The 27,229-nt window shown below is 46.4% G+C and overlaps 2 protein-coding genes across 2 annotated transcripts in view; both read right to left on the reverse strand.

Annotated features, from left to right (window-relative positions):
• The window catches only part of LOC137522889 (apolipoprotein C-II-like), a 596,236-nt gene that overhangs the window by 39,805 nt on the left and 529,202 nt on the right, over window positions 1-27,229 (reverse strand). The gene's annotated exons all lie outside the window — the stretch shown is intronic.
• On the reverse strand, window positions 7,706-25,372 carry LOC137521744 (apolipoprotein C-IV-like). Its single transcript, XM_068241421.1, has 4 exons — window positions 25,210-25,372; window positions 13,374-13,437; window positions 11,034-11,187; window positions 7,706-9,510 (listed from the first exon to the last, which is right to left on the reverse strand). The coding sequence occupies exons 2-4, from the start codon at window positions 13,420-13,422 to the stop codon at window positions 9,339-9,341; spliced, it is 375 nt and encodes a 124-aa protein (XP_068097522.1). The 5' UTR covers window positions 13,423-13,437; window positions 25,210-25,372; the 3' UTR covers window positions 7,706-9,338.

Below are 27,229 nucleotides of genomic sequence, written 5' to 3' on the forward strand. Positions count from 1 at the left end.
CTTGTCTGATGTCCTGGAGACCTCCGAGTTCCTCCCAAAGGGTGCAGAACTTGTAGGAGATGTCTCCTGCCCCCCAAGCCCTTCTGAGGTGTTGCCCACTTCAGTAGGCATTGCTGTTGTGCTGACTACCTTTGCAGCTCTGGTGGAACTTCACTCATATGTAGTCAATGATGATATTATTGTCACAGAGATTTCAAGGTTTGAGTCCAAGCCTTCTTTTGAAAGTCCAGTGCTTGTGACCACTACTCGCGATGATTCTCTGCCCGGTTCTGGTTTTGGTCTTGTAGTAACAGACTCTGAGGTTGGCAGTTCCTCGACGTGTACTGAGGTTCCCCTTGGGCTAGTGTACCCCGATGTGTTCTGTGACCCAGAAAGCCCAAATATGTCTCAGTTGCCAGCCTGCTCAGATGCTTCCTCGATGGAAACCTGTTCTGATGTTGCCTGCCTGCCTGCATGCCCAGAGGTGGTCCCTGAAGGCCCTGGTCTTGATGCTTGTCCTGGTGATTCTGAATCCGGAATTGTCATTGGTTCCATAGGGGTTCTTGATAGTTCTCCGTGTGAGCCTGGTGATCGTTCTGCCCTCCTGGGATCTCTGCGGAGCTTCAAAGTGTTCTGAGAGATCCTGAGAGAAATATTTCCTGGTACCTTAGATGAGATCAGCAGTGGGTGCTTTGTGGAAAGGGACACTTCGAATGGGTATTGTGGCAGGTTTGGTATTTTGGACGGTCCTTGGAAGGTGGTGGGCATGGCTCGGTGGGTGTCGATGGCTTTTTCTCTGGCATTCACAGTCCTGATGGGTGTTACACTGAGACTTGTGGTACTGATGGGCATGTTTCGGTGGCTTCTCCTTCCGATGAGGTCGGTTTCGGGTGGGCTGACTCTGGAATTGGGCCTTGTCGGGCTGCCCCGACCTTCATGAGTCTTCAGTTAGAGTCTTTTGCAAATATCAGTTTAGAGGCTCGTCTGGAATCCGAGCCTAGAGGGGGGGGGTACTGTGAGGATCCGCGCGGCTGCCTGCGCAGGTAGGCAGCCTTTTGACCACTGTTCAGGTCTGCATTCTGCAGGTCTCTGGAAGAGAGACCTTTTGTCAGTTGTGCAGCTTGCTGCTGAGGAATTTATATACGTTTGTCATGCAGATTGCCTAGCCACATCCTTTGTGGGCTTGCTCTATAAAGAGCTATGTTTCCCACAGTAAGTTGCTGGTCATAAGGGTTAGTTCCTGTGAAACACTCCGGAGAGTGTCAGCCTTGCTCATTGTTTGAAGATTAGCTTAGAGTAATTCCTGGCACTGCACTAGGCAGGTTTCCCTAGTGCAGTTAGGATTGCATTATTTGTATTGCCTGTTCTGTCTGTCTGTGGGGTGCTAACCAGAGCAGCGGTTGTTGCTGGTAGGCCCTTCTGTTCTGTTGTTGCCTTACTTGGATCGCACTCGCTCTGACGGAAAGAGCAGTGGATCGTATCTCTTACGTATTCCTGTTGTCGTGTATCTGTTTTGTCTTGTTTGAACGCTTGCTGGAGGCTCGGTGAGGTAACTGTTAAGCAAGTGCTTGCGTCCTCTGTTTTATGTTTGTCTGTCGGTGGTTAGTTAGGCGTGCTTGTCCCTGTTGTGCTTATCACGCGGGGTCCGCGCATAAACGCGTGCACTGTTGCGAATGAGTGCGGTGTTCGCGTTTAGTTAGTGTTTGTTATTTTCCTTATCTCCTCATTGTATGATTTGCTGTGCCTTTGCTACTCTCGTGCTCTGCCTTGCTGTAGCCTTGTGTCACCTCTGGCAATCGCCTCTCCCGCGATTGCGTTCCTACTTCATATCTGCTGTTGTGTATGCACCGCCGCGGGTTGGTGACTAGTTTGGTGCACACACATACAATCTGTCCCTTTGCTCAATCTCTTTCGCAATCGCTTCTCAGGCGATTGCGTTCTCACTCGGTTTCCTTTGTTGTGTGTACGCCATCGCAGGTTGGCGGCTAGATTGGTGGACATACATACATTCCTCATCTGTGCTTATTCGGTCTTGTGTCACTGTTAGCAATCGCCATCTCTGGCGATTGCCTCTTCACTTTGTCTTCATGGTTGTGTGTTCATCGTCGCAGGGTGGCGACTAGTTTGGTGGACACACATACCCTCTGTCACTTTGATCTCTCCCTTTCAGGGCTATCTTGCCCTGCGTTTCTTCCCTTCGTGCAATTCCTGTCTGGCGTGTGTGGCAGGGCAGAGGAGCTGTTCCTCTGCACTCCACGGCTCACCCTGTCAACAGGAATTTCCCTCTACAGGTGCATTGCACCTTTTGCTGGGTTCCCGCAAATTATACGCTTGTGGAGGATTTCCGCAGTGTCAGCGCACGTCTTGTGCGCTGATCACGGAGAGAATTCCACAATCGTTACAATAAGGCTCAGGATCCCTTAGAGCCTTCCTGTTACTCTCTGCATCCCCTGGTTCCACCCCCGGGCCCCCCATTCAAGTCTTCGGATCTCCTTGGAAGGCCCCGAGTGCCTCCTTACCTCCTTCCCAGGGGCGTAACTAAAAGTTACCGGGCCCCCCTGCAAGAATTTGGATGCCCCCCCCCCCCAGGTGCCCGCTCAGGGTCGTTTTGGGGGGGCAGGAGGGTTGCAGCATGATGGGAGAGCATTGGACATCGGTGGGGAGAAGGGACAGTTCCCTCCCCCTCACCTCGGGCTCTCCTCTCAGCGCCCCCCCTCCAGCATCTATCACTGGCAGCAGTAGCGACAGACAGGACACATACCTCCATCTACCGCCGGAGATTCTGATCTCTAAGTGCTTCGCGCTACTTTCTGTTTAAACAGGAAGTAGCATGAAGCACTTAGAGATCGTAGAAATCCGCGGTGGATGGAGGTATGAGTTGCCACCACCGCTGCCAGTGTTAGATGCTGGAGGGGGAGCGCTGAGAGGAGAGCCCGAGGTGAGGGAGAGGGGGGACTCCCCCCCCCCGCCGATTTCCAATGCTCCTCCTGCCCCCCCAAAATGGCCCGGAGCGGACTCCAGGACGAGAATTCCCTTCAGTCATGGGTACCTCTAGCTACTTAATACTAAGGATAGCTTTCTGGCTACCTAACGCTAAGGGACACCTGTAGCTACTTATGACGGGCAAGGGAAGTAAGGAAGAATTGACAGCTGGGACAGCCAGAACACTTGCGTTGTGGTGCAGCGGGAGTTTGTAGGTTCATGGAAGGTGAGGTTTAAGGGGCCAGAACATCTGTGCCCATAGGCTCCTGTGATGTAAATGTGATGTTGGGCTTGCAGGGGTGCGTGCCCAAACTTTTTAGGCCACAGGCCATATCAACATTCTTGAGAGAGCTAGTGGGTCAAACTAGTAATATTAAACATAATTTTTACTGATTGCCATTAGATACACTATACCTCTGATATTTTGTCAAATAAAACATTTCCATGTTAAATATCCCATATACCGTGTGCAGTTAGAATAGTGGTAACTGCTGATTAGTGGCTGTTACTGCTGCCGGCGAAGTGCCAGCTGATAATCAGTGGCTGTTACTGCTGCTGGCACAGTGGCAACTACTAAGCAGTTGCTATTACTGCTGCTAGCACAGTGGTGGCCGCTAATCAGTGGCTGTTACTGCTGCCGACATAGTGGTGCTGCTAATCGGTGGCTGTTAACTGCTGCCGACATAGTGGTGGCTGCTAATTAGTGGCTGTTGCTGCTGCTGGCATAGTGGTGGCTGGTAATCAGTGACTGCTACTGCTGCTGGCCCAGTGGCAGCTGTTAATCATTTGCTGTTACTGCTGCTGGTACAGTGGTGGCTGCTAATCAGTGACTGTTACTGCTGCCGACGTAGTGGTGGCTGTTAATCAGTGGCTGTTGCTGCTGCTGGCCCAGTGGCAGCTGCTAATCAGTGGCTGCTACTACTACATTAGTGACTGATAACCTGCAGTCAAGCAAAGGGGGCGGCAGAGTGGCAATACAAAGTGGCCCCTGCATGTCGCAGAACAGCTACGGCCTTTGGTCTTCATGGAATTAACAACTGTAGAGAACTTCAGGGACCACCAGAAAAGGCTACTGAAACAATCAATATGGCCGTGATTCCTGTGTTGGGATTTCAAGATGAGTTAGCCAGACATCTACCTGGCAGAACTACAAACTGACACCAGCCATTGGATTTCAGCATTGTTATCTGGGTGCAGTTTACAGTCACTGCTCATGAGAAGTGTAGTCCAGTGTCCAACATGCTGAAGCAGGTGCAGGAGAGAGCAGCAGTCCCACTGCTAGGGGTACTAGAATGATTATAAAGGAAGCAACCAAACATTTACCGAATCAATAACACTGATTACCTTGTTACCTGACCTGACAGTGGCGTAGCAATAGGGGTTGCAGAGGTTGCGACTGCATTGGGGTCCTTGGGCCAGAGAGGCCCCGAGGGAGGACCCACCCTCAACCGCAGTATTTGCTCTTTATTTGGTCCGTTACTGATAATAATCACTTCTATCTATAGATGCTTTGAATAGTAGTGACTATCAGCAAACTGTTCCCCAACCCGTTCTTGTACCTCTGACACTGTGGTTGTCCTTGGCAGGTTTTGGTGCGCCGTATGAATTGTTATGTATAGAGTGCTTGGAGGGGTCCAATGTAAAACTTGCACCAGGACCCATTGCTCCTTAGCTACACAACTGGGCCAGGGGCGCCGCCAGCATACATGCGAACTCCCACGCTTGGGGCCTCACTGTAACAGGCCCTCGCTCTGCTGCTGGCGGCAACCCCGCCCCTGCAGCGCCACTTATTAACCACTTATTAAGGATGAATATATTTGTCCAATGTATTTGTGGAGACTGCTCCACCTGTGACGAGTTGTAGAATACATTTTGGTGTGTCTTAAAGCTTTGCCGCACGTCACATAAAAAATGGGTAGGGAAAGACTCAATCCAACATAAAAAAGTAATTTTTAAAATTATGATCAAACTTGGGAAAGTCTTAGCAAAATTACAAGATACTATGTGAATGTAGAATGGAGTTTAGAGAGTTTTAGGGTTGAGGCCCATGTCTTGTCTATTCTTTTTAGTCACAAACTGAATCAAAAGCAATTACATTTTTGCATATTCTGTACCAAAATAAAAGACTTGTAAAATAAAAACAAAGTGACAGAATACAAGATAAAAAACATGTATTGTTACCTTAAGAACTTGGCTTTTTAAATATGTATGCCATGAGGGTATATTACTATTATTTTTTGCAAACGATGTCTCGTAATCATTGATAGTGTACAATGAGAAAGCAAACAACACATTTATTTCCAAATACAATATTGTCACCATACATTGTGCTAGGAACATAATGTAAATGTTGTAATAACCAGGATGGATAAGCAAATAAAATGTGTAGGTTTTACTTATAGTTTGCACTGTTTATTGTAAAAGCTATAATGAATGAAAATGGTGAAATAGTGTGTTTTTTCTATTTTTTTTACCTTAAATTCCCTTTAAAATGCATAGAAAATAAGGTAATTACAAATCAAAATTTTTACAATCTAAAAGCCTATTTTTTCCTGAAAAAAACCCAATATATAAATCATTTAGGTGTGAAAAATAGTCATAAAGTTATTGGCGAATGAATGGGAGCAGCGCTGATATGTGAAAATTGCTCTCGTCCAGAAGAGGTTAACTAATCTGCCAACCTGGTCCCCTCCTCCTGTCGGGTCCCCCTCCTGCCCGGTGGCTTTTCACACCGCATATCAGCAGTGACATGCAAACAGCTGACAGCGAGGCTATACCCAGTAATGGGGCTGCTATTATACAGAAAGTAAACGTCACTTCCTTTATAAAGCCCCATCTACACCATGCTACATTGTAGCGATCCGGCGGCTCGATTAGCCGCCGGATCGCCTCTTCCGCGTGCCCGCCGCGTCCCCGCTCGCCGCGCGTGCGCCGCATTCGATTCCCCGCTCGTGCCCACTCGTCCCCGCCGGCGCCGCTTATCTCCCGCACGATTCCCTGCCATTGTCCCCTCGCGGGGATCGAGCAGGGAATCGGCGGTGCGGAGATCCGTCCTGTCGGATCTTATCAATCGAGCCGCATCAGCGGCTCGATTGATAAGGAGCATCGCGGCCGCATCTACTCGTGTAGATGCGGCTTAAGAGCAGCTCCGTTACTGGGCATTACCTCGCTGCCAGATGCTTGCATGTCACCGGTGATATGCGTTGTGAACAACAGCCGCCGGGCAGGAGGGGGACCCAACAGGAGGAGGGGACCAGGCGGCAGATTAGGTAAACGGGGGGGGGGAGGCACCACATGTACCTGGTTACCTATGTACTGAAGCACCTATAGCTCACTACCTATACTGGGGCACCACATGGACCTGGCTACCTATATACTGCAGCACCTATAGCTCACTACCTATACTGGGCTGCCACATGTACCTGGCTATCTATACTGCAGTACCTATAGATCACTACCTATACTGGGGCACCACATGTACCTGGCTACCTATATACTGCAGCACCTATATCTCACTACCTATACTGGGGCACCACATGTACCTGGCTACCTATATACTGCAGCACCTATAGCTCACTACCTATACTGGGGCACCACATGTACCTGGCTACCTATATACTGCAGCACTGATAGCTCACTACCTATACTGGGGAACCACATGTACCTGGCTACCTATATACTGCAGCACCTCTACTGGGGCACCACATGTACCTGGCTACCTACATACTGCAGCACCTATATCTCACTACCTATTCTGGGGCACCACATGTACCAGGCTATCTATAATGCAGCACCTATATCTCACTACCTATTCTGGGGCACCACCTGTACCAGGCTATCTATACTGCAGCACCTATAGCTTACTACCTATTCTGGGGCACCACATGTACCAGGCTATCTATACTGCAGCACCTATAGCTCACTACCTATACTGAGGGCACCACCTGTACCCTATCTCATATAGTAACCGGGGACTACCTGTATTTTGCTAGTATTTAGCCCCACCCTCATCACGTGTTGACCATGCCCATTTTTTCACTGCAGCGCGGAAATGTAAAATGTGCTCCCTGGTGCCCTGTGCAGTATACTTTACCTGTCGTGTTCACCACTGGTTCCATGCTTCGCCTCCGGCCTGTCTACACTACATTCATGTGCCCCACACGGATGCTGGCATATGCTTGAGTGCATGTGTGACGTCCCACATGCGTCCATGTAATGTCGGCATTGCAAACACGTGAGGCACGTGCATAGGAGACAGTAGAAAACACCGATAGGTAAAGTATACTGCACGGGGCACATTTTACATTGGGGAGGCAGCACTGTGAGTTCAGCCCCGTTCACCGATCATCTCGATATCCCACACCATTACTGCCGCACATCTGATCAAGCATGTCGGCCCTATATCTTGCAACATGTTCGATCGATACCCTGGCAATTTGTTGCCGTATTTTGCATTTTGGGTATTGCGCCCAAACTTCAGCCGCTAGCGCCCGCCCAAATTTCCTGCTTCTGCATCAGTTCCTATGTGTATCTTGAGGACGGCATAGTGGTCAACATACTGTTCTTGCCATTCAGCACTAAAGTCCCAGGTTAAATTCTGGATGTTTTTTGTATAGTGTGTGTGTGTTTTGCCTGTATTTGTGTGGGTTTTCTCCTGGCCCTTTCACAATATGACTATGTACTGTGTAAGGTGCTTTGGAAGATGTCAGCTCTATATAAAAGAATAATAGTATTAAACAGGAAATGTCAGTAACAACTTTTATTGCATCAAATTCTCTGTATCAAAACTGTCAAAGATCAAAGGTGCTGTAATGAGAAGGTCCAAGCCAAATGCAAAAAAAAAAGACATTTTATAACCAAAGTTGTGTAACATTGGTGCAGATATCGATGTACCTTTGCCTATTATCTATTTATTTTCCTTGAGAAGTAGTTGTAAAAACCTATATGGCTGCTTTTACTGTTGTGGAAGGAGTGAGGTATGCAGGCCATACACTATGTTATATTTTATTTCATTAGATGTTGGATTCTGTAACACTTTGAATCAAATAAAAATGAGGGCTTTATTTCAGTGACAGTTGATGGAGGTGATGTTTATCAGTTTTGTGTGGGTAGAGGTGGTCAGGGATCAATAATAGCATCAAACAGAGATGGATGTAATGGGGCCCTAGGAAAGATAGTAGATTTGTTCCCCCCTGGTGGACACTGAGCTGGGATGAAAAAAAGGCAGAAGTGATGTCACTTTTTACATCACAGAGAAACAGTAAAGATGGAAATAAGCAGAAATATTATTTTTGTTCTTTCATATCACATTTCTCCTAAATCTGACAGTGAACACAAAAACCAACAGGATCAGTAATCTAAGTAAGTAATATATTATTGGATTACTTTTTTAAGTTAATATGGAGTTTCATCCCACTTTAAAGAGAAACGCCAACCAAGAATTTAATTTTATCCCAATCAGTAGCTGATACCCCCTTTTACATGAGAAATCTATTGCTTTTCACAAACAGACCATCAGGGGGTGCTGTATGACTGATATTGTGGTGAAACCCCTCACACAAGAAGCTCTGAGGACCGCGGTACTTTTGACAGTTTGCCACAATGTAACAAGGTTCACAGACAGGAAATAGCTGTTTACAGCTGTCTCCAATGGCCAAAACAGCTAGCAGCAGCTACATAACCTGCCCACAGTAAAAATGTCACCATGTAATAAATGTGAGAATGTAAATCGGGGATAGGAAAGATTTTACAATGGGCAAACACTGACTAAATCATTTATACATATTTATTGTAAAAATGAAGCACTTTTTTATTACACTTTTCACTGGAGTTCCTCTTTAAAGGGAGTCTGAAGGGAAAATACAAATAAAAAACAGATACTCACCAAAGGAGAGGGAAGGCTCTGGGTCCTATAGAGCCTTCCTGTTCTCCTCCCGGTCTCCGCATTCCCCGTGCAGGATCCCCGGTTGTCGACTGCTCTCTTCCATGTTGGGTGGCCTTCGGCAGTCTTTGGAAGCACTCAGGCTCTCCAAAGACAGGCCGCTCCATACTGCGCACACGTGAGCGCCCTCCCTTGTACACTCAGGCGTGTGCAGTACAGAGCAGTTCATCCTCGGGAGCCCGAGCGCTTCCGAAGACTGCCAAAGTTTGCCGTGGTGGGAGATTCAAACAGAGGAGTCTGCAGGGGAAAAAGACCACCGGGAGGAGAACGGGAAGCCTCTGTAGGACCCAGAGCCTTCCCTCTCCTTAGGTAAGTATCTGTTTTTTATTTTGAGTTAGGCTTCAGACTTGCTTTAAGATCAAATGGCTGCATGTGACGCATTTATGTAATGAGTCTCCATAAGTGTGACGTTTATAAGGTAATATACAGCATTCTGCTACTGCTCCTTATTCTGAAAGCGTTCACTGATTCTCTCCACTACCGATTCTTTTGTATCTTGAATCCACTGCTTGGCTTTTTCTGTTGATTCCTTAAAATGGTCTTCATAATAAGTGTAGAAGAACTGTCCAGCTAGGGAGGCTGTCCCTTGCACCCGATTCACAACATCCCTGAAAATGCACAAATACAGCATTTAGGATCTAAACTCAGTATTTTTTCTGCTCTAAAAGATTAGTCACAGGATGTTAACCTTTAGGGTAAAAAAAAATCTTCATAACAATTTATGGAAATTAAAAAATTGAAAGGGTTAAGCCTCAGTGTTTCCTGTTTCCTGTACAGGCAGAAAGCAATGCTGCTGAAAAGAGCTAATTGGATTCTTTGATCTTGTTAAACAAACACAGAGCACAGAGCAGTGCATTTCTTTAGCAACTATATGTGGAATAAAGACTTTTCATTGAGTGCCGTGCAAAAGTTTGCGTCCGCTAACTACAGGGTCGGGCTGCACAGACTTGTGTCTGTGTAGCTGACAATGCACTGTGTAGCTATGCCGGGAGGTGGAGGAACAATGGAGCGGTGCGTGATGTCACGCATTGGGTGGGGGATCAGGGTAGACAATGGCATCAGCCATCATGCAGGAAGGGGGAGCGGGGGCGTTGAGTTGATACACCGGGCGGACCGCTTGTTTGCTGGGAGTTGCAAACCACTGTACACACACCTGTCGTTATCAACCGCCTCAGCCAACTTCAGTCAAGCATATGAACAAGCCTTTACTTAGGTTCCAATAGAATGTCTGTTGAATAAAACAAGACAGAGATGATCATTTCTAGCTTCATCTCAAAACCAGGGGCGTAACTAGAAATCACAGGGCCCCCCTGCAAAAATTTGGATTTCCCCTCCCCCAGGGCCCGCTCAGTACCATTTTGGGGGGCAGGAGGAGTCGCAGCATGAGGGGAGAGCATGGCCACCTACATCGGCGGGGAGGAGGCCACTCCTCCTCGGGCTCTTCCCTCAGCGCTCCCCCTTCAGCATTAATAGGTGGCAGCAGTGGCGGGCAGGAATACAGGCATACCTCGATGTGTTCCACCGCAGAGGTCTGATCTCTAAGTGCCACATGCTACTTCCTGATAAACAGGAAGTAGTGTCAGATGCTTAGAGAGTGGTGGAACACATGTTCCTGCCTGCCTCTGCTGCCACTTATTAATGCTGGAGGGGGAGCGCGCTGAGGGGAGAGCCCGAGGTGAGGGAGGGGGGATGGACCCCCCTCCACGCCGATGTAGGTGGCCAATGCTCTCCCCCCATGCTGCGACCCCTCCTGCCCCCCAAAAGAGCGGGTGCAAGGGCCGCAGCCCCTATTGTTACGCCACTGATCATAGCTCTCCTCAGTCTAATATCTCTTTTGGAATTGTTTGCATTAGTCCCTTGTGAATAAGGCTGAATAAAGGCAACAGAAGGTAACATAAGTGTCATTTGCAATATGTAGGTGTTAGTGTTGTTTATAGTACACTATACGATACATACATAGACATATGACTATGGCAGGGATTAGATTGTGCGCTCCTCTGAGGGACAGATAATATAGACAAGATAATATACTCTGTACAGCGCTGCGGAAGAAGTTGGCACTATATAAATACATAATAATAATAATATATGCAGAACATAAGTGGGGGATGTCTACCGGCAATAAACTCACCCTAGGAAGTTCCAGGCGGTAGAGTTGGTGACCCGTTCTACCAGTGGTTCTGTATACGGCTTTACATAAGAATCCATGGCGCTAGTGAAAAAATTTCTGGGGGCCTCTTCTCCATCCTCCTTGACATATCCAGAGACATGATGGACGGAACACGCTGGTGGGACAATAGGGAAGAAATAGTCACTAGATTTTTGTAATAATCCTAATCTCCATTCCTAAACTGCTTAACCCACTGCGGACTGCCGCAGTATAAATCTACGGCGGGCAGGGGGCGCTGCGGTTCTGACCGGACGTAAACTCTACGTCCCATTGACCCTGCCCGTCCCCGCCGCTGTGCCCGCTCGATCTCCGCTGCTAAATGCTGCCCTGCCGCCTCTATAACGGCAGAGCACTGTGAGCCGGGCAGGAGCCGTTTTCATTGGCTCCTGGCCCTGTCATTCATGTAAGCCGTTCCCATTGGCTTACATGGAGTGACAGGGTCAGGATCCAATGAAAGCGGCTCCTGACCGGCGCACAGCGCTCTGCCGTCATACCGACGGTGGAGAGAGCAGCCTGCGGCAGGGACAGAGCGGCGTGACCGTCGGGAGCGGCGGATTTTATCGGTGATTCGTCGGGCAGCGGCGGTTTACTGGACCAGCACCCTCTGGTCCTTAAGGGGGCAGAGGGTGCTGGTCCCGAAGTGGTTAAACAGCGACATTTTGGGATAGTTATTCTATGTGTTATTAAAGTGTTAGTGTGTCTATAATTAGTGTGCTTAAAATGTCTTAAAATGAAGCACTGATCAGTATGCTACCTAATAAAATCACAAGTGTCTATGTCCACCTGCATGCGTGCCGCCGCCAAACTGCACATGTGCAATGCTGCACACAGTGGCCCTTGGTGTGTGGCCATGCAAATTTGATCAGTGAATGTGCGTGCATGGGACCTAGCGCCTATTATTTACTAAACAGGACTAATGGCTAGTTGCAATATTCAAGTGGCAGAGAAGACTGAGGCACTGTAGACTGCAAAAACTTGTACCTTTAATCACAGTAGACAGACATCGGGATATACAGTGGGGATGAAGAGAGCCTGATAGCCATTTCCACTTTAACAAAGCCTTCTCAGAGGCTAATTATCCTCTGAGGAAGCTTTGTTAAAGGGAAGGTTCAGGGACAGTTGGAAAAAAATAAAAATCCGAATCCACTTACCTGGGGCTTCCTCCAGCCCGTGGCAGGCAGGAGGTGCCCTCGGCGACGCTCCGCAGGCTCCCGGTGGTCTCCGGTGGCCGACCCGACCTGGCCAGGCCTCTTCTGCGCTCCATTGTGCGTTCCACGCCGGCACGCTGACGTCATCGGACGTCCTCCGGGCTGTACTGCGCAGGCTCAGTAGAAGCCCCAGGTAAGTGGATTCGGATTTTTATTTTTTTCCAACTGTCCCTGAACCTTCCCTTTAAGTGAAAATGGCTGTCAGGCTCTCTTCACCCCCACTGTATATCCCAATGTCTGTCTACTGCACAGGTGTCGAACTCCAGGCCTGGAGGGCCAGATCCATGCCAGTGTTTAGGATGGACCGAGAAAGAGAGGAATGTGTTCTACCTGATGGACCACACCTTTCCTGATTCAGACCCATCAATTAATTTGTGTCAAAAATGTGTGATAACCTCAGCCCTCAAAGGACCGGTTTGACATTCCTGGTCTACTGTAATTAAAGGAATCTACAGTGCCTCAGTCTTCTCTGCTACGTGAATATTGATCTGTATTTTCCTAAGAGCACGCGATTGAGTGTACACAATCCAGTGTTGCCTGTCAGCTCCCAGCAAGCATCTAATGCCAGTCTCTTTCTTACACGCATTGTTGGCTAGTTACAATATACTTGGCTTACTAGGTTCAGCCCCATTTTATAATACTAACATGTGGTAGCTCTACTCTGCCTGGGGGACATCCGGGGCACCACACAATAGATCCGGGGCACGTGCCACTGATCTTTGGGGCTAGCAACGCCCCCGTCGGTTATCATGGAGAGGGGAGAAGGAATGACGTGTAGCACACTATGGAGCACCTTCATTTCCCTTGTAGTATTCCTCCCACCCCCTCCTCAACACCAGGGGCTTGATTCACAAAACGGTGGTAACTGTTAGCACGCTGTAAAAAAGTGCTTTGCGCAAAATTTTGAGTGAAAATCATTTTTTTCATGCGAAAACGTGGTAAAATGATCGGAAACCCGTGCTAACAGCTGTATTAACAGTTAGCACCGTTTTGTGAATCAAGCCCCAGATGTGGAGAAGTGCCTCTTGTACTTAATAATGAGACTGCTACCGCCCAACAACAAAATAATGCAAAAATAATAAACATCACTTACCTAAAAGGCACAACAGTGCCACATTCCATACACAGGAGGTCATCTGCATTGTTGGATATTTGTCCTGATGTGCGAATGTTAGAAGATACATGGTTAGTATGCATGTATATATATATATAGATGGGTAATTACATTATTTTACTCCAGGCACTATACTATAGGTTACTCTATTGCTGTTAGCCTGTACAAGGAAGAGGTGGAAAGGGGCACACGATTCCTGGGCTCAGGCAGGCCCAGATGTACATCACAGGAGCCTATAAGCACAGATGTCCTGGCACCCTAGACTTTACCCTCTATGAACCTACAAGTGTGCTGACTGTCCCGGCTGTCACTTCTCCCTTACTTCCCTTTCCTTCATAGGTAGATACAGGTGTCCTTTAGTATTAGTTAGCCAGATCTATCCTCAGTATTAAAGAGACTGTGAAGCCAAAATACATTATTTTTTTGACCTTCTATTTATGTTAAGCAGTATCAGTAGACCTGAAACGCTACATTCCTGCAGCAGAACAAGGGTTTTCCCCCCCCCTTCCCCCCCCCCCCTGTTTCTCTGCTACCCATTTGGCCATCAGTATCCATCCCTGCCCCTTTCCGTGTCTCCCTCCCCTTTTATCCTGTTCTCTATGCTCTACTCGTTCCACTCTGTTCTTTTAACCTTACCAATCCTTTTTCTTTAAGTGAAGCATAATGGTATGCTTCACTTGTACTCACTGATGGCATATGCAGCCTGAACTCTGGGCAGGGGTCTATAGAGTGGGGGGTTCTTTATGCTGGGACCCTCTAACTGACCAGCCCAGGACAATCCCCACAGCGAGTGTGAGGGATTTGTTCTCAGGGCCTTGCATGTAATTGCACCCCGTGTGAGTAAAAGACTGGGTAGTTACAGATGTGGATTGAAATAAGACTGCCTTATACATGGCGCTTTAGATAGGGCGTACGTTCTCCAATTGTATAGAATAGCTTTATATTTATATTTATATTTATTTTTAGTTGCTCACTGTATCTATGTGTTTTTAATCTCATGTTTCTTTCTGTTTGTTTACGCTTTTCCAGGCACGCCGCGCTTCTGGGTTGGTTGCCTAGGTGAATAGACACCGACCCGCCTCCTCACCAATACCATTGGCTGTTGCTGGACACGATGACGTTGGGATAGTCATGTGACGTCCCACCGGACCAATGAGGCGCATGCCTGTATGACGCTCCCGGAAGGGAGACGCCGAACTTTCTACTTCAGTCAGTGGCTCGGGGCGTTGCTTAGAACAAGCGCACTCGGCGCTGGGGTGGCGTTAGCAGGTGCGGTAAGCCAAGATCATTAATGTTTTTGTATTTAAGTCTGCTCTGTATTGTACACAATGTTGTTGCCTCTGAAGAAGCAGGTTACCCTGCGAAACGGCTGTAAGGCCTGCACATTTCACTGTATGTCAGTTTGATGGGGATGGATTAAAGGTTGTTTAGCATTATCTCTGCTGTGACTGGTGCCCGGATACTTTGTTTCTACTTACCGTTTTTCTGCATGGCTGATTGATCTGGAGGCACAGTTACCCAATCTGTTACCCCTGGAGGTTGCCAGTCTATGCATCTTGTGCCAATCATTACTACTCTCTGTTGACAATACCCCCAGATCCCAAGGGCAAATTGTGGGCAGTGCTTCCTGTAGGAGGCAGAGCTTAGCGCTGTAGCTCTGCCTCTATTGTAGTCTGATGTGCTGATCGTAGCCTCTACCTGACCCCCTCAGTCTTCCTTCACAGAGAGGGGCGGGGAGAGGCGGAGATCCGCGCACAGATTGACTTCAGTAAAGGCAGAGCTACAGGGCAATGCTCTGCCTCCCCGGGCAGCAAAATCCATGACTTTGAAGGTCGTGGATGTTTGCCTCGGGATTTGGGGGGTCTAATACCCTTGTTTTGCTGCGGGAATGCATCGTTTCAGGTCTACTGATACTGCTTAAAGAGACTCTGAAGTCTCGTTTTTTAATTGCTTTTCTCATATAATCCTCTTCAGCATGAATGCCCCACTTGAATCGCTGCATCCCCAAGAAAGATGGGTGATTTATTACAGTGTAATAGACCAGCTAAGTTCTACGACTTTGCAGGTCGCAGATGGTGCTGCCCTGAAGAGGCAGAGTTTTGAGCTGTAGCTCTGCCACTCCTCAATCAAGCTCCTCCCCGCCCCAATTAGTGAAAGAAGAGAGGGGTGGGGAGAGGCGGTGATCAGCAGAGATTGACTGCAGAAGAGGCAGAGCTACAGCGTAAAGCTCTGCCTCTTTGAGAAAGTGAAGCCCTGTGAGCCCCGGAGCTTTGCAGGGCTATTACACTGTAATAAACCACTCATCTGTCGCGGGGATGCTGCGATTCAAGTGGGGCATTCATCATGCTGAAGAGGATTATATGAGAAAAGCAGGTCAAAAATGAGACTTCAGAGTCTCTTTAACATAAATAGAAGTTATTAAAAAGAAGATTTTAGAATGGCTTCAGACTCTCTTTAAGTAGCTAGTGGTGTCCCCAAGTATTAGGTAGCTAGAAGTGCCCCGACTGAAGGGAGACCTGATCAGTGGAATGCAGAGACCTGGATGAGTAACATCTCATTTACACTACACTCGGGACTCTGCATAGGTAAGGCAGGTGGGAGGCACTTGGGGAGGGGGCACAAACCTACTGTGCCTCTTTGTAAATCCAGCCCTGGGCTCAGGTAAGTGGATGCTTAACTTTCTGCTTTTTGGGGAAAAGAAAAAGGGATGCCTTTAAGACCCGCCCCTACCATACCGGTAGTCATACCAAATACCAGTCACACCCCTGTCACACTCTCTAGTCACACCCTTGTCTTGCACCCCTGGCACACCTCTGTTACCAAATGCATTAATTCAGTAAGGGCTGCTTTACACTACAAGAGCTTTTCTGAGCTCTTTGTGATTTTAAAAGCTACTGCTAATGTTATCCTATGTGAGTGTTCACACTGGAGCGATGTGATTTTGTATAAATCCCCCATAGCATTGCATTAGCAAGAGCTTTTCAAAATCACTAGCATTTAAAAAGCTCTTGTAGTGTGAACCAGCCCTAAAATCTGTGTTCACACTGGAGTATGGAGATGCTTTGCATCAGACAATATAACAATAATGTTCATATCAGCACGTCAGCAGAGCGGTGTGATGGAATCCATCAGCATAATGCAAGGGATGCTGTGCGGTATCGGACAAAGTGTGCACTTACAGTTGCAGTGAGGCATACTTTTTATTGACTGTATGCTTCACTGTATGCATCACATTGTACGCATAAAGCACAATGCAAATGTTCCCCTCATTTGCATCGGGATGCTTTTTAACTGGAAACACAACGTAATGCCCCAGTGTAAACCTAGCCAGACTTATACAAACACTAAGTTCACACAGGGAGATAAACAAGTAATAAAAAGAACCCTCTTGGACTATGTTCCAGTTCTACACATCAAAGAGTGAGGAAACTAGGTCATCATCACAGCAAATCAGGACCTTACAAATCTATCAGCTGATCAAACTGATCACATGCTTCTTCATGAGTTCTCCTAATTAGGGCCATCCCTAATGTGCGCAGCACGGACAGCCGTTAGTACAGGAGGATGGGGCCAGGCGGACAGGTGCACGCACAACGGACGGGTGCCTGCATGCACACTGACTGGCGGTGGTTTGAAGAGGCCTAGAACCCGTTTTTAAATGGGCTTAGGTCACCGGTATTTTACTGCAGCGATACCTAACTGTACTCTCGCACAGAATTCTCCCTATACCTATCCCTAACCCCTAGACTCCCCCTACCCTTGGTGGTAATAAGCATAGTTTAATACATTGTATATATTACAAATATTGTACTGGAACTATACCTAACCCTACTCTCACACAGAACCCTCCCTGTACCTCTCCCTAACCCCTAAAGCCCCCCTGGTGGTGCCTAACCCTAAAACCCCCCTGGTGGTGCCTAACCCTAACCACCCACCTGGTGGTGCCTAACCCTAACCACCCACCTGGTGGTGCCTTACCCTAACCAACCCCTGGTGGTGCCTTAAGGCGAGTACACACGCAATACTTTAGCAAATGACTACGAGTCCGTCAGACCCTCCCACTGAATGGACGTCCTGCCAACAGTAGGAGGTGTGTACGTGCTGTCGGCAGACTGATAAGACTGTTTCTGACAAAAACAGTCTTACCAGTCTGCCGACAGACTGTACACAAGTCCTAATGTTGGCAGAACGTCCGCCCAGCGGGAGGGTCTGACGGACCCGTCGTTTGCTAAAGTATGGCGTGTGTACGCGCCTTAACCCTAACCACCCCCTGGTGGTGCCTAACCCTAACCACCCACCTGGTGGTGCCTAACTATAACCACCAACCCCCCCCCCCCGGTGGTGTCTAAACCAAACCATCCCCCTGCTGGTACCTAACCCTAACCACCCCCTGGTGGTGCCTAACCCTAACCACCTCCCTGGTGGTGCCTAACCCTAGCCACCCCCCTGGTGGTGTCTAACCCTAACCACCCCCTGGTGGTGCCTAAACCTAACCATCCCCTTGCTGGTACCTAACCCTAACCACCCCCTGGTGGTGCCTAACCCTAACCACCCCCCTGGTGGTGTCTAACCCTAACCACCCCCTGGTGGTGCCTAAACCTAACCACCCCCTGGTGGTGCCTAACCCTAACCATCCCCATTGCACAAACACCCTTAGGGCCCTTTTCCACTAGCGGCGCTTGCGATGCTGAATCGCAAAATCGCAAACCGCTAGTGATTTTTTAAATCGCTACGGTTTGCATGTTAACATGGGAATCGCGGTAGGCAATTTCCACTACCGCGATTCATTTTTTATCAAACGCGATTGCGCCGCGGAGTGATCTTTGCCGCGATTTTGCTATGCAGTACAGTGCATAGCAAAATCATGAATGCAATCGCCGGAAGTTTCCTGCACTTTGCGATTCAGCAATCGCTAGCGTTTAGCGTGAACGCTAGCGATTGCTAGTGGAAAAGGGTCCTTACACACATAGAAACAGTAATATATTTGAATCCGTAAGATATTTCACTACAAATAACATGAATAGAATAATTTATATATTTGTAATAGAATAAATAGCCTTACAATCACGTACGCATTAAAAATCGTAAAACAATGTTAATATTAAAAGCTATATATATGTAAGATAATAAATCTGAAAACTATAATTTACGCATTATAATTTTGAAAAAAAGGTTGAAAGAAAATTGATATATTTGTAATACAATAAGCTTGAAAATGATATTTAAGCATTATACTTATGAAAACAAATTTTAAAACGATAAAATAAGTAAAAAAAAACTAAAATTTACTTATTACATTCCTGAAAACAAAATGTAAAAATGATAAAATAAGTTAAACTGAAAGTCAAAACGAATTTGTAAACGAAATTTGTCATAAACCTTATTCTGTAAACGAAAAGTTTTGTTATCCTAATCCCTGCAACTGCTATTTGTCAATGGTAAAAAGAGTGGCACCCACTCAAGGAAGGCGATACGGGTGCCCAAGCCTCAATAGATCCTCACACCTCCAGATCACAGTAGCAGCAAACACGATGGAGGCTGGCACCTCCAAAAGTATAAAGCTCTTTATTCAGACATCAATTAAAATGGCTATGCAGCTTCATTGATGTCTCAATAAAGAGCTTTATACTTTTGGAAGTGCCAGCCTCCATCGTGTTTACTGCTATTTTTCAGGCGCCCTAATTTCTTCTCTGGCGCCCAATAGCCGATATTTTGCATTGCAGCCTATGGTGAGCTCTTTTTGTCCATTAGCTATATGCGCCTTTTTTTTCCTGCTTCGCTTCTGGCTACCTAATACTGATGGCCCGTTTCCACTTGCGCGCTGCGGAATCGCCGTTGATTTCCCGCTGATGAAATCGCATGCGGGTGCGATTCCACATGCGTATTGTACCGCGATTTCGCATGCGATTTTGCATAGGTTAGTATTGATGCGATTTTAACCATGTCACTTTCTGTGTGAGTTAACATTAGTTTCTATGCAAAATCGCATGCGAAATTATGGTAAAATATGCATGCCAAAACTGCATGCGATTTCTCTATTAAATACATTGGCGGCGATTCGCATAGCGGTGTGCGGATTGCAAATTCTGAGGGCTCTTCCATGCAGATTTCTCCCGCACAGAAAAACGCTCAGTATTACCGACAAACAGGGCCATCCACTTGTATTGGCTATGCGAATCCGCATGTGGACAACGCATGCGGATTCACGATAGTGGAAACGGGCCCTAATGGACACCTGTAGCTACCTATGACGGGCAAGAGAAGTAAGGAAGAAGCGACAGCTGGGCCAGCCAACACACTTGCGGTTTGGGGGTTTGCAGGTTCATGGAGGGCGAAGTCTAAGATGCCAGGACATGTGTTCCTATAGGCTCCTGTGAGGTAAATCCGGGTCTGTGTTTTACTGTGACCTACTGTGATTGACCACAGAAACCCTCCCCCAGTGGGTAACTAACCCACACCATAGCACTGTGTATAGATCTACCTTCTGATACAGACTACCAAAACCTGATTTCCAAGGACAAATAGAGTGTGTAGGTGAGGGTGTTTATGTGTATGACTTCAGCTGCTGCAGGAGGGGCACTCTAACCCAGGGACCCAGGTGAATTCATTTGCTCTGCATCCCCCTGCTCTACCATTGGAAAAAAAAGAGTATAAAACAGCAAGTTTTCTGATTCTTCTTGACTTGTCAGCAGCATTTGATACTGTGGATCATGAAATACTAATCCAGCGACTGAAGAATTACTGTGGCCTAAGGGGTACTGTTCTTAGCTGGTTTCAGACCTTCCTATCTGGCAGGACACAGCAAGTATGTCTGGGCACACACTACTCTAATCCAGTGCCACTTGCCTATGGAGTTCCACAGGGTTCTGTACTATCACCATTACTCTTTGCAGTCTACATGCTCCCACTGGGCAAAATAATCCAGAACTATGGTTTAGGATACCATTGTTATGCAGATGACACACAACTGTATCTGTCCTTCAAGCCTGGAACCCAAGACCCATCAGCATCCATAAATGCGTGTCTAGTGGATTTACAAAATTGGATGAACACCAGCTGGCTGAGGCTGAACTCTGACAAAACAGAGGTGTTGGTGGTAGGTGGTCCACACATGATGGATAAAGTTCAAAACGCTCATAACCTCAAACTAGCAATTGGGGGAGATACTGTACAGTGTAAAGACTCTGTGCGAAACCTTGGGGTGATCCTGGATGGAAATCTAAAACTCAGACAGCAGGTATCAGCTGTCGTCAAGTCTTCCTTCTTCCATCTAAGAAATATAGCGAAAATCAAACACCTTATCCCAGCTGAAGACCTACCTGCCCTGGTTCATGCATTTGTATCCTCCCGCCTAGACTACTGCAACGCCCTGTTCATCGGATCTACAGATAAGGTTCTGCGCCCCTTACAGCTAGTACAGAATGCTGCAGCCAGACTCCTAGCCAATGCCCCCCGCAGCTCACACATCACCCCAGTACTGCAAACTCTTCACTGGTTGCCAGTAAAATGGAGAATCAATTTTAAGATCTGCCTGCTGACATTCAAGGCTCTACACCACATGGGACCCAAATACATAGCGGATCTATTGGAACTTTATGCCCCTCCACGCACCCTCCGCTCTGCCAACAAGATGAAGCTGGTTATTCCCAGGATACACTTAACATTTGGTGCTCGGGCCTTTTCCTATGCAGTCCCTACTCTATGGAACTCACTTCCACAATCAGTACGAGAGGCTCCTTCTCTGGACAGCTTTAAAAAAAGGCTAAAAACTCACCTCTTTTCCCTAGCCTTTGAGACTGCATAATGCAGGGCCACAGCGCTTTGAGTCCCCAGGGAGAAAAGCGCTATATAAATATTATTGTTATTGTTATACAACATCTTCGGCAGACTTTCATCTCATCCCATCTTCAAACTCTATCTGTCCACCAGGGGGAGACATGTGACAAGCACATACTTAGTAAAACTGTCCTGTGGCTGCTAGAATTAGAAAACAATAGAAGGATCTCATAGATTGTAAGTACTTTACTTGTTTGCCTGCAAGGAGGTAGATCAGTACTAAGGCTGCCCATACACGGGTCAATGTGGCCAACAGATAGATCCCTTTCAAATCATCTTATCTCATCAGAGAGGGATCTATCTGCTCAGATCCCTACACACACAGATTTTTTGTAGATTTTAGCATCTACCTGGCTGCCACATTGCCAAGTACCCCAGTCTCCCCCCTAGTCGGTTGACTAGTGACCCACACACTACAAGTGATATCCTATGAGATTCACCTTCACTAATCGATCTGACAGATGGAGCAAAAATCAATTCAGAGTCGATTGAATGACGTGAACAGTTGCCGATTCCTGTGCAATTGACCGATATCTTGCATCCTGCTCAATCGACTAAGCTGCTCGATTAGACATGATATCAGACTCTTTTCATCGATTGGGCATACTGAAACACACTACATTTTCTCTCGATTCTATAAAGTGATAGGATCAAAAGGTCGATCATACAGCTAAATCCCTAGATGTATGGCCACCTTTAAAGAGAAACTCCGACCAAGAATTGAATTTTATCCTAATCAGTAGCTGATACCCCCTTTTACATGAGAAATCTATTCCTTTTCACAAACAGACCACCAGGGGGCTCTGTATGACTGATATTGTGGTGAAACCCCTCCCACAAGAAGCTCTGAGTACCATGCTACTCCTGGTAGTTTCCTGTCTGGGAACCTTGCGACATTGTGGGAAATAGCTGTTTCCAGCTGTTTCCAACTGCCAAAAAAGCTTGCAGCAGCTACATCACCTGCCAGCAGTAAAAATGTCACCATGTAATAAATGTCAGAATATAAATCAGGGATTTAAAATATTTTACAATGGGCAAACACTGACTAAATCATTTATACATAATTATTGTAAAAATGAAGCACTTTTTTATTACATTATTTTCACTGGAGTTCCTCTTTAAGGGCCACCTGTGGTGTATGGGCAGCTGACAGATCTCTCTCTGATCAGATTTGTTCAGAGAGAGATTTGTCTCTTGGCCGAATCTTCCCATCATCGCCTCATGCATGGCTACCTTTAGTGTTGGGCATTTTTTAAAGGATTAAGGTTAGGGTTATACAGTTCCTATAGCATACTTCCCAACTTTTTGAGATGAGAAAGGGGGACACCCCTAATCATGCCCCTGACATACCCCTAGTCACACAAACCATAAATATTTCATAAGAAAACTATTTTGTTTAATAATTCAAACCAGACTTGTTCTTTCTATCCTGGTTCATTTTCCTTCATATTAACATTTGAAAATAAGAAATACAGTGGCTTGCAAAAGTATTCGGCCCCCTTGAAGTTTTCCACATTTTGTCATATTACTGCCACAAACATGAATCAATTTGATTAGAATTCCACGTGAAAGACCAACACAAAGTGGTGTACATGTGAGAAGTGGAACGAAAATCATACATGATTCCAAACATTTTTTACAAACCAATAACTGCAAAGTGGGGTGTGCGTAATTATTCAGCCCCCTTTGGTCTGAGTGCAATCAGTTGTCCATAGACATTGCCTGATGAGTGCTAATGACTAAATAGAGTGCACCTGTGTGTAATCTAATGTCAGTACAAATACAGCTGCTCTGTGACGGCCTCAGAGGTTGTCTAAGAGAATAACAACACCATGAAGTCCCAAGAACACACCAGACAGGTCAGGGATAAAGTTATTGAGAAATTTAAAGCAGGCTTAGGCTACAAAAAGATTTCCAACGTCTTGAACATCCCACGGAGCACTGTTCAAGCGATCATTCAGAAATGGAAGGAGTATGGCACAACTGTAAACCTACCAAGACAAGGCCATCCACCTAAACTCACAGGCCGAACAAGGAGAGCGCTGATCAGAAATGCAGTCAAGAGGCCCATGGTGACTCTGGACGAGCTGCAGAGATCTACAGCTCAGGTGGGGGAATCTGTCCATAGGACAACTATTAGTCATGCACTGCACAAAGTTGGCCTTTATGGAAGAGTGGCAAGAAGATAGCCATTGTTAACAGAAAGGCATAAGAAGTTCCGATTGCAGTTTGCCACAAGCCATGTGGGGGACACAGCAAACATGTGGAAGAAGGTGCTCTGGTCAGATAAGACCAAAATTGAACGTTTTGGCCAAAATGCAAAACGCTATGTGTGGCAGAAAAGTAACACTGCACATCACTCAGAACGCACCATCTCCACTGTCAAATATGGTGGTGGCAGCATCATGCTCTGGGGTTGCTTCTCTTCAGCAGGGACAGCGAAGCTGGTCAGAGTTGATGGGAAGATGGATGGAGTCAAATACAGGGAAATCTTGGAAGAAAACCTCTTGGAGTCTGCAAAAGACTTGAGACTGGGGCGGAGGTTCACCTTCCAGCAGGACAATGACCCTTAACATAAAGCCAGGGCAACAATGGAATGGTTTAAAACAAAACATATTCATGTGTTAGAATGGCCCAGTCAAAGTCCAGATCTAAATCCAATCGAGAATCTGTGGCAAGATCTGAAAACTGCTGTTCACAAACTCTGTCCACCTAATCTGACTGAGCTGGAGCTTTTTTTTGCAAAGAAGAATGGGCAAATATTTCAATCTCTAGATTTGCAAAGCTGGTAGAGACATACCCTAAAAGACTGGCAGTTGTAATTGCAACAAGAGGTGGTTCTACAAAGTTTTGACTCAGGGGGCTGAATAATTACGCACACCCCACTTTGCAGTTATTGATTTGTAAAAAATGTTTGGAATCATGTATGATGTTCGTTCCACTTCTCACGTGTACACCACTTTGTATTGGTCTTTCACATGGAACGCCAATAAAATTGATTCATGTTTGGGGCAGTTATGTGACAAAATGTGGAAAACTTTAAGGGGGCCGAATACTTTTGCAAGCCACTGTAAATCGATTTATAGGATGGGAATAAAGTTTAGAGTAAATTAAACACATTTTTTTCAGTAGAAAAATACATATATTTACATAGATATGTACATCAGTCCTGAAAGAGGGACAAATGAGGAAGAAAGAGGGACAGAAGGACAGGGTAACCAAAGAGGGACTGTCCCGGGAGCTATGCTATAGTTAAGGGTAAGCTGAGCTCTAGGTTAATGTTAAGACATATCAGGTGTTCCTAGCTATGAAAAAGATTAGTATTAGGTAGGTGGGATAGGTCAAGGTTGTGCGGAGAGGTTAAAGTTAACCTAGACATGGGGTGATGATATCAAGGAATCCAGATAAACTCTAAAACTACGTATAAGGGGACATCTTTCAATTTGTTGTTCCCCACAAAATAAACGTTATCCAGGTAGCAAGTGACTAATCTGTTTTGTTTCCCAAAAACGAAGGGCTGGTGCACACAACTGCACACGAGCCAATATTTACTCTTGATGGACAAACAATCCGAACAAAATGATCATGTTGTCTGTTGATTTAATGGCCAGTGGCGGTAAATATTGATTGTATCAGCAGTTCAGCACAAAATACCTATTGATAAAACAGAAATCCGATGGAACTTGTTGGAAACAAAACCTCAAATAGGAGATCCATCTATCACATCTATAAGCTGGTTGGGCACAACTCTCTGGTCATTTACTGATTGGGAAATTGATCAATACGATCAACCATTCAAAACGTTTGATGCAGATTCCCTAGTGTGGGCTAGGGCTATGGTTCTTAAAATTCAAATGGTGGTTTTTAGGTCCAGATTCTGAGCCCTGTACCACCAGATCCAGAAAAACAGCAGAAAAAAGTTTCTAAACATCTTATACTATTCCGATTTCCCTTTCTCAAAGCAACGTTGATGACTCACCTTTCTCTCCTTCTCAGTTCTTGCACTATTCCCCGTAAATCCTCTAGTCTTCTTTATCCTTTGAACTGACAGCCATCAGCAGATTTATATCAATGTCCAGTCACTGACCTCTCTGGCAAACAGACAGAGATGTGCAATCCAGGCTCCTGATTATAGTGTGAGCTGTGGTCTTACGTTACAGAAATTACAACTGGGTGGTGCAATAGACCCAGAGTGGTGTGTCTAGTCTGGTGTTATAGGATGTGGATGGACAATCCAACATTTGTCCTTGCACTGATGAGGTGATGTTACACAGGGTAAATAACAAACAAGCTTGTGCCCAACTATGGTAGCATTCAAAAATCAGCCCACCCAAGAGCTACTTCCAGGTTTAGGTGGCGTCTGAAGAGTTGTTGGGTCATCTCCATCCTGATTTCAGCATTCAAACCTGGCAACCATTCATGGCTCTATTCCCAAAAAGCTCTCAAAACGTTTTTTTCATGTTCCCTAAGTTGCCTTTAACCCCTTCCCAACAGCCGATAGCCGTCGGGAAGGTGCCTCCCCCAGGACTGCCTAACGCCGATCTGCGTCAAGTCCTGGGGCGGAGATTAGTGGGGATCATCCCCGCTGAGTTACGGCCGGAATAACTTGTACAGCTCTGTCACTGAGATGTCCCCAGGGGAGGCTCTCAAAGGGATTCCTCTCATAGGATGATGCCTTTGAGAGGAGATCGTAGTCCTGGATCTTGGAGGGAGGGAGAAAAAAAAAAAGAAATAGCACATTTTATTATAAAAAACAAAACAAAAATGCAGCAGCAATCAGATGCCACCAACAGAAAGCTCTGCGAGATTCATTTGTGTGCTAAGTTGTATGGCCGTGCAGTAACGGTTAAAGCTGCAGTGTGCTGATTTGGCCTGGTCACTAATGGGGGGGGTGTAAGCCTGTGGTCTTCAAGCAATTAAAGTAGAGATGTAACTACAAACCATCGGACCCACCTATGAAAAATTAAATGAAGGCGGACCCCTGGCCCGGATTTACCTCACAGGAGCCTATAGGCACAGATGTCCTGGCGCCGTAGACTTTGCCCTCCATGAACCTACACACACCTGCAGAACTGCACCACAAGTGTTCTGGCTGTAGGTAACTCCAGGTGCCTCTTATTATTAGGTGGCCAGAAGTACCCTGAGGCTGGGAACACATTAAGCAGAAACGCTAGCGCTGTGGAAAACGCAGCATTTATGCGTATAATGTTAGTGCGCGGCATATAAAAACACATATGTGTTTTGTATGCGTTTTTTAAAATGCGTTTGTTGCATATTTTTAAAAAATGCATCTAAAATGCCAGTAATGAAAGTCAATGGTGACGCAGAGGTATTGCATTTTAGTGCGTTTTGCATGCATTTTTAAATAGCGTTTAAAAAAAAAAAACATGTTTTATGATGTATTTCCGCTTCCTGTTTACTTAAAAGTGATTTGCATAAAACGCAAATAAAAAAAGCATGCAAAACGCGTACAAAACGCATATGCGAACCGCAAACGCATTCAAAACGGGTAGTGAAGCACCACTTAAAGTAACAGGTGATGTGCCGTGGCTTGGACCTGGCAGCACTCCTGGGTCCACGTAATGCAAAGAAGGGATCAGCCGGCACCATCCAGTATAAATGCTCTTTATTCTTCCATAATCAAAACAGCCATAATTGCAACGTTTCAGAGTGTTACCTCCTTTCTCAAGCTAAGCTGTATGATGAATATATCTCACTACAACTCTCACTCACTATTTATCCTAAACATGGTAGAGTATTAGCCAATGGCGCTGCTCAACAGCTCTCTCCCAATCACAGCAGTCCGTGCTCTAGCCGGACCTGATGGGGAACTGCGCTTGCTATCTACCTATTGGTCGCCACATGTAGGTTACCACCTCCTCTCCTTTTCAAATGTACTGGTCGGACGCATGCGTACAAACGGCCGCCTGAGCATGCGTACTGCCGTCGGTCCGCCCACTGCGGACCTGACGGGGAACTGTACGACATGACGCGTGCGG

This window comes from Hyperolius riggenbachi, chromosome 6 (genome assembly GCF_040937935.1).
Source record: "Hyperolius riggenbachi isolate aHypRig1 chromosome 6, aHypRig1.pri, whole genome shotgun sequence".
NCBI lineage: Eukaryota > Metazoa > Chordata > Amphibia > Anura > Hyperoliidae > Hyperolius > Hyperolius riggenbachi.

Bases quoted from the DNA above. Each gene is read 5' to 3' on its own strand.
- LOC137521744 (XM_068241421.1), bottom strand. From the start codon at position 13,422: ATGCAGATGACCTCCTGTGTATGGAATGTGGCACTGTTGTGCCTTTTA. The intron at 11,188-13,373 runs GTAAGTGATGTT...TTGTCCCACCAG, and splicing joins GGCACTGTTGTGCCTTTTAG to CGTGTTCCGTCCATCATGTC. The intron at 9,511-11,033 runs GTGAGTTTATTG...GTGCATTTTCAG, and splicing joins ACCGCCTGGAACTTCCTAGG to GGATGTTGTGAATCGGGTGC.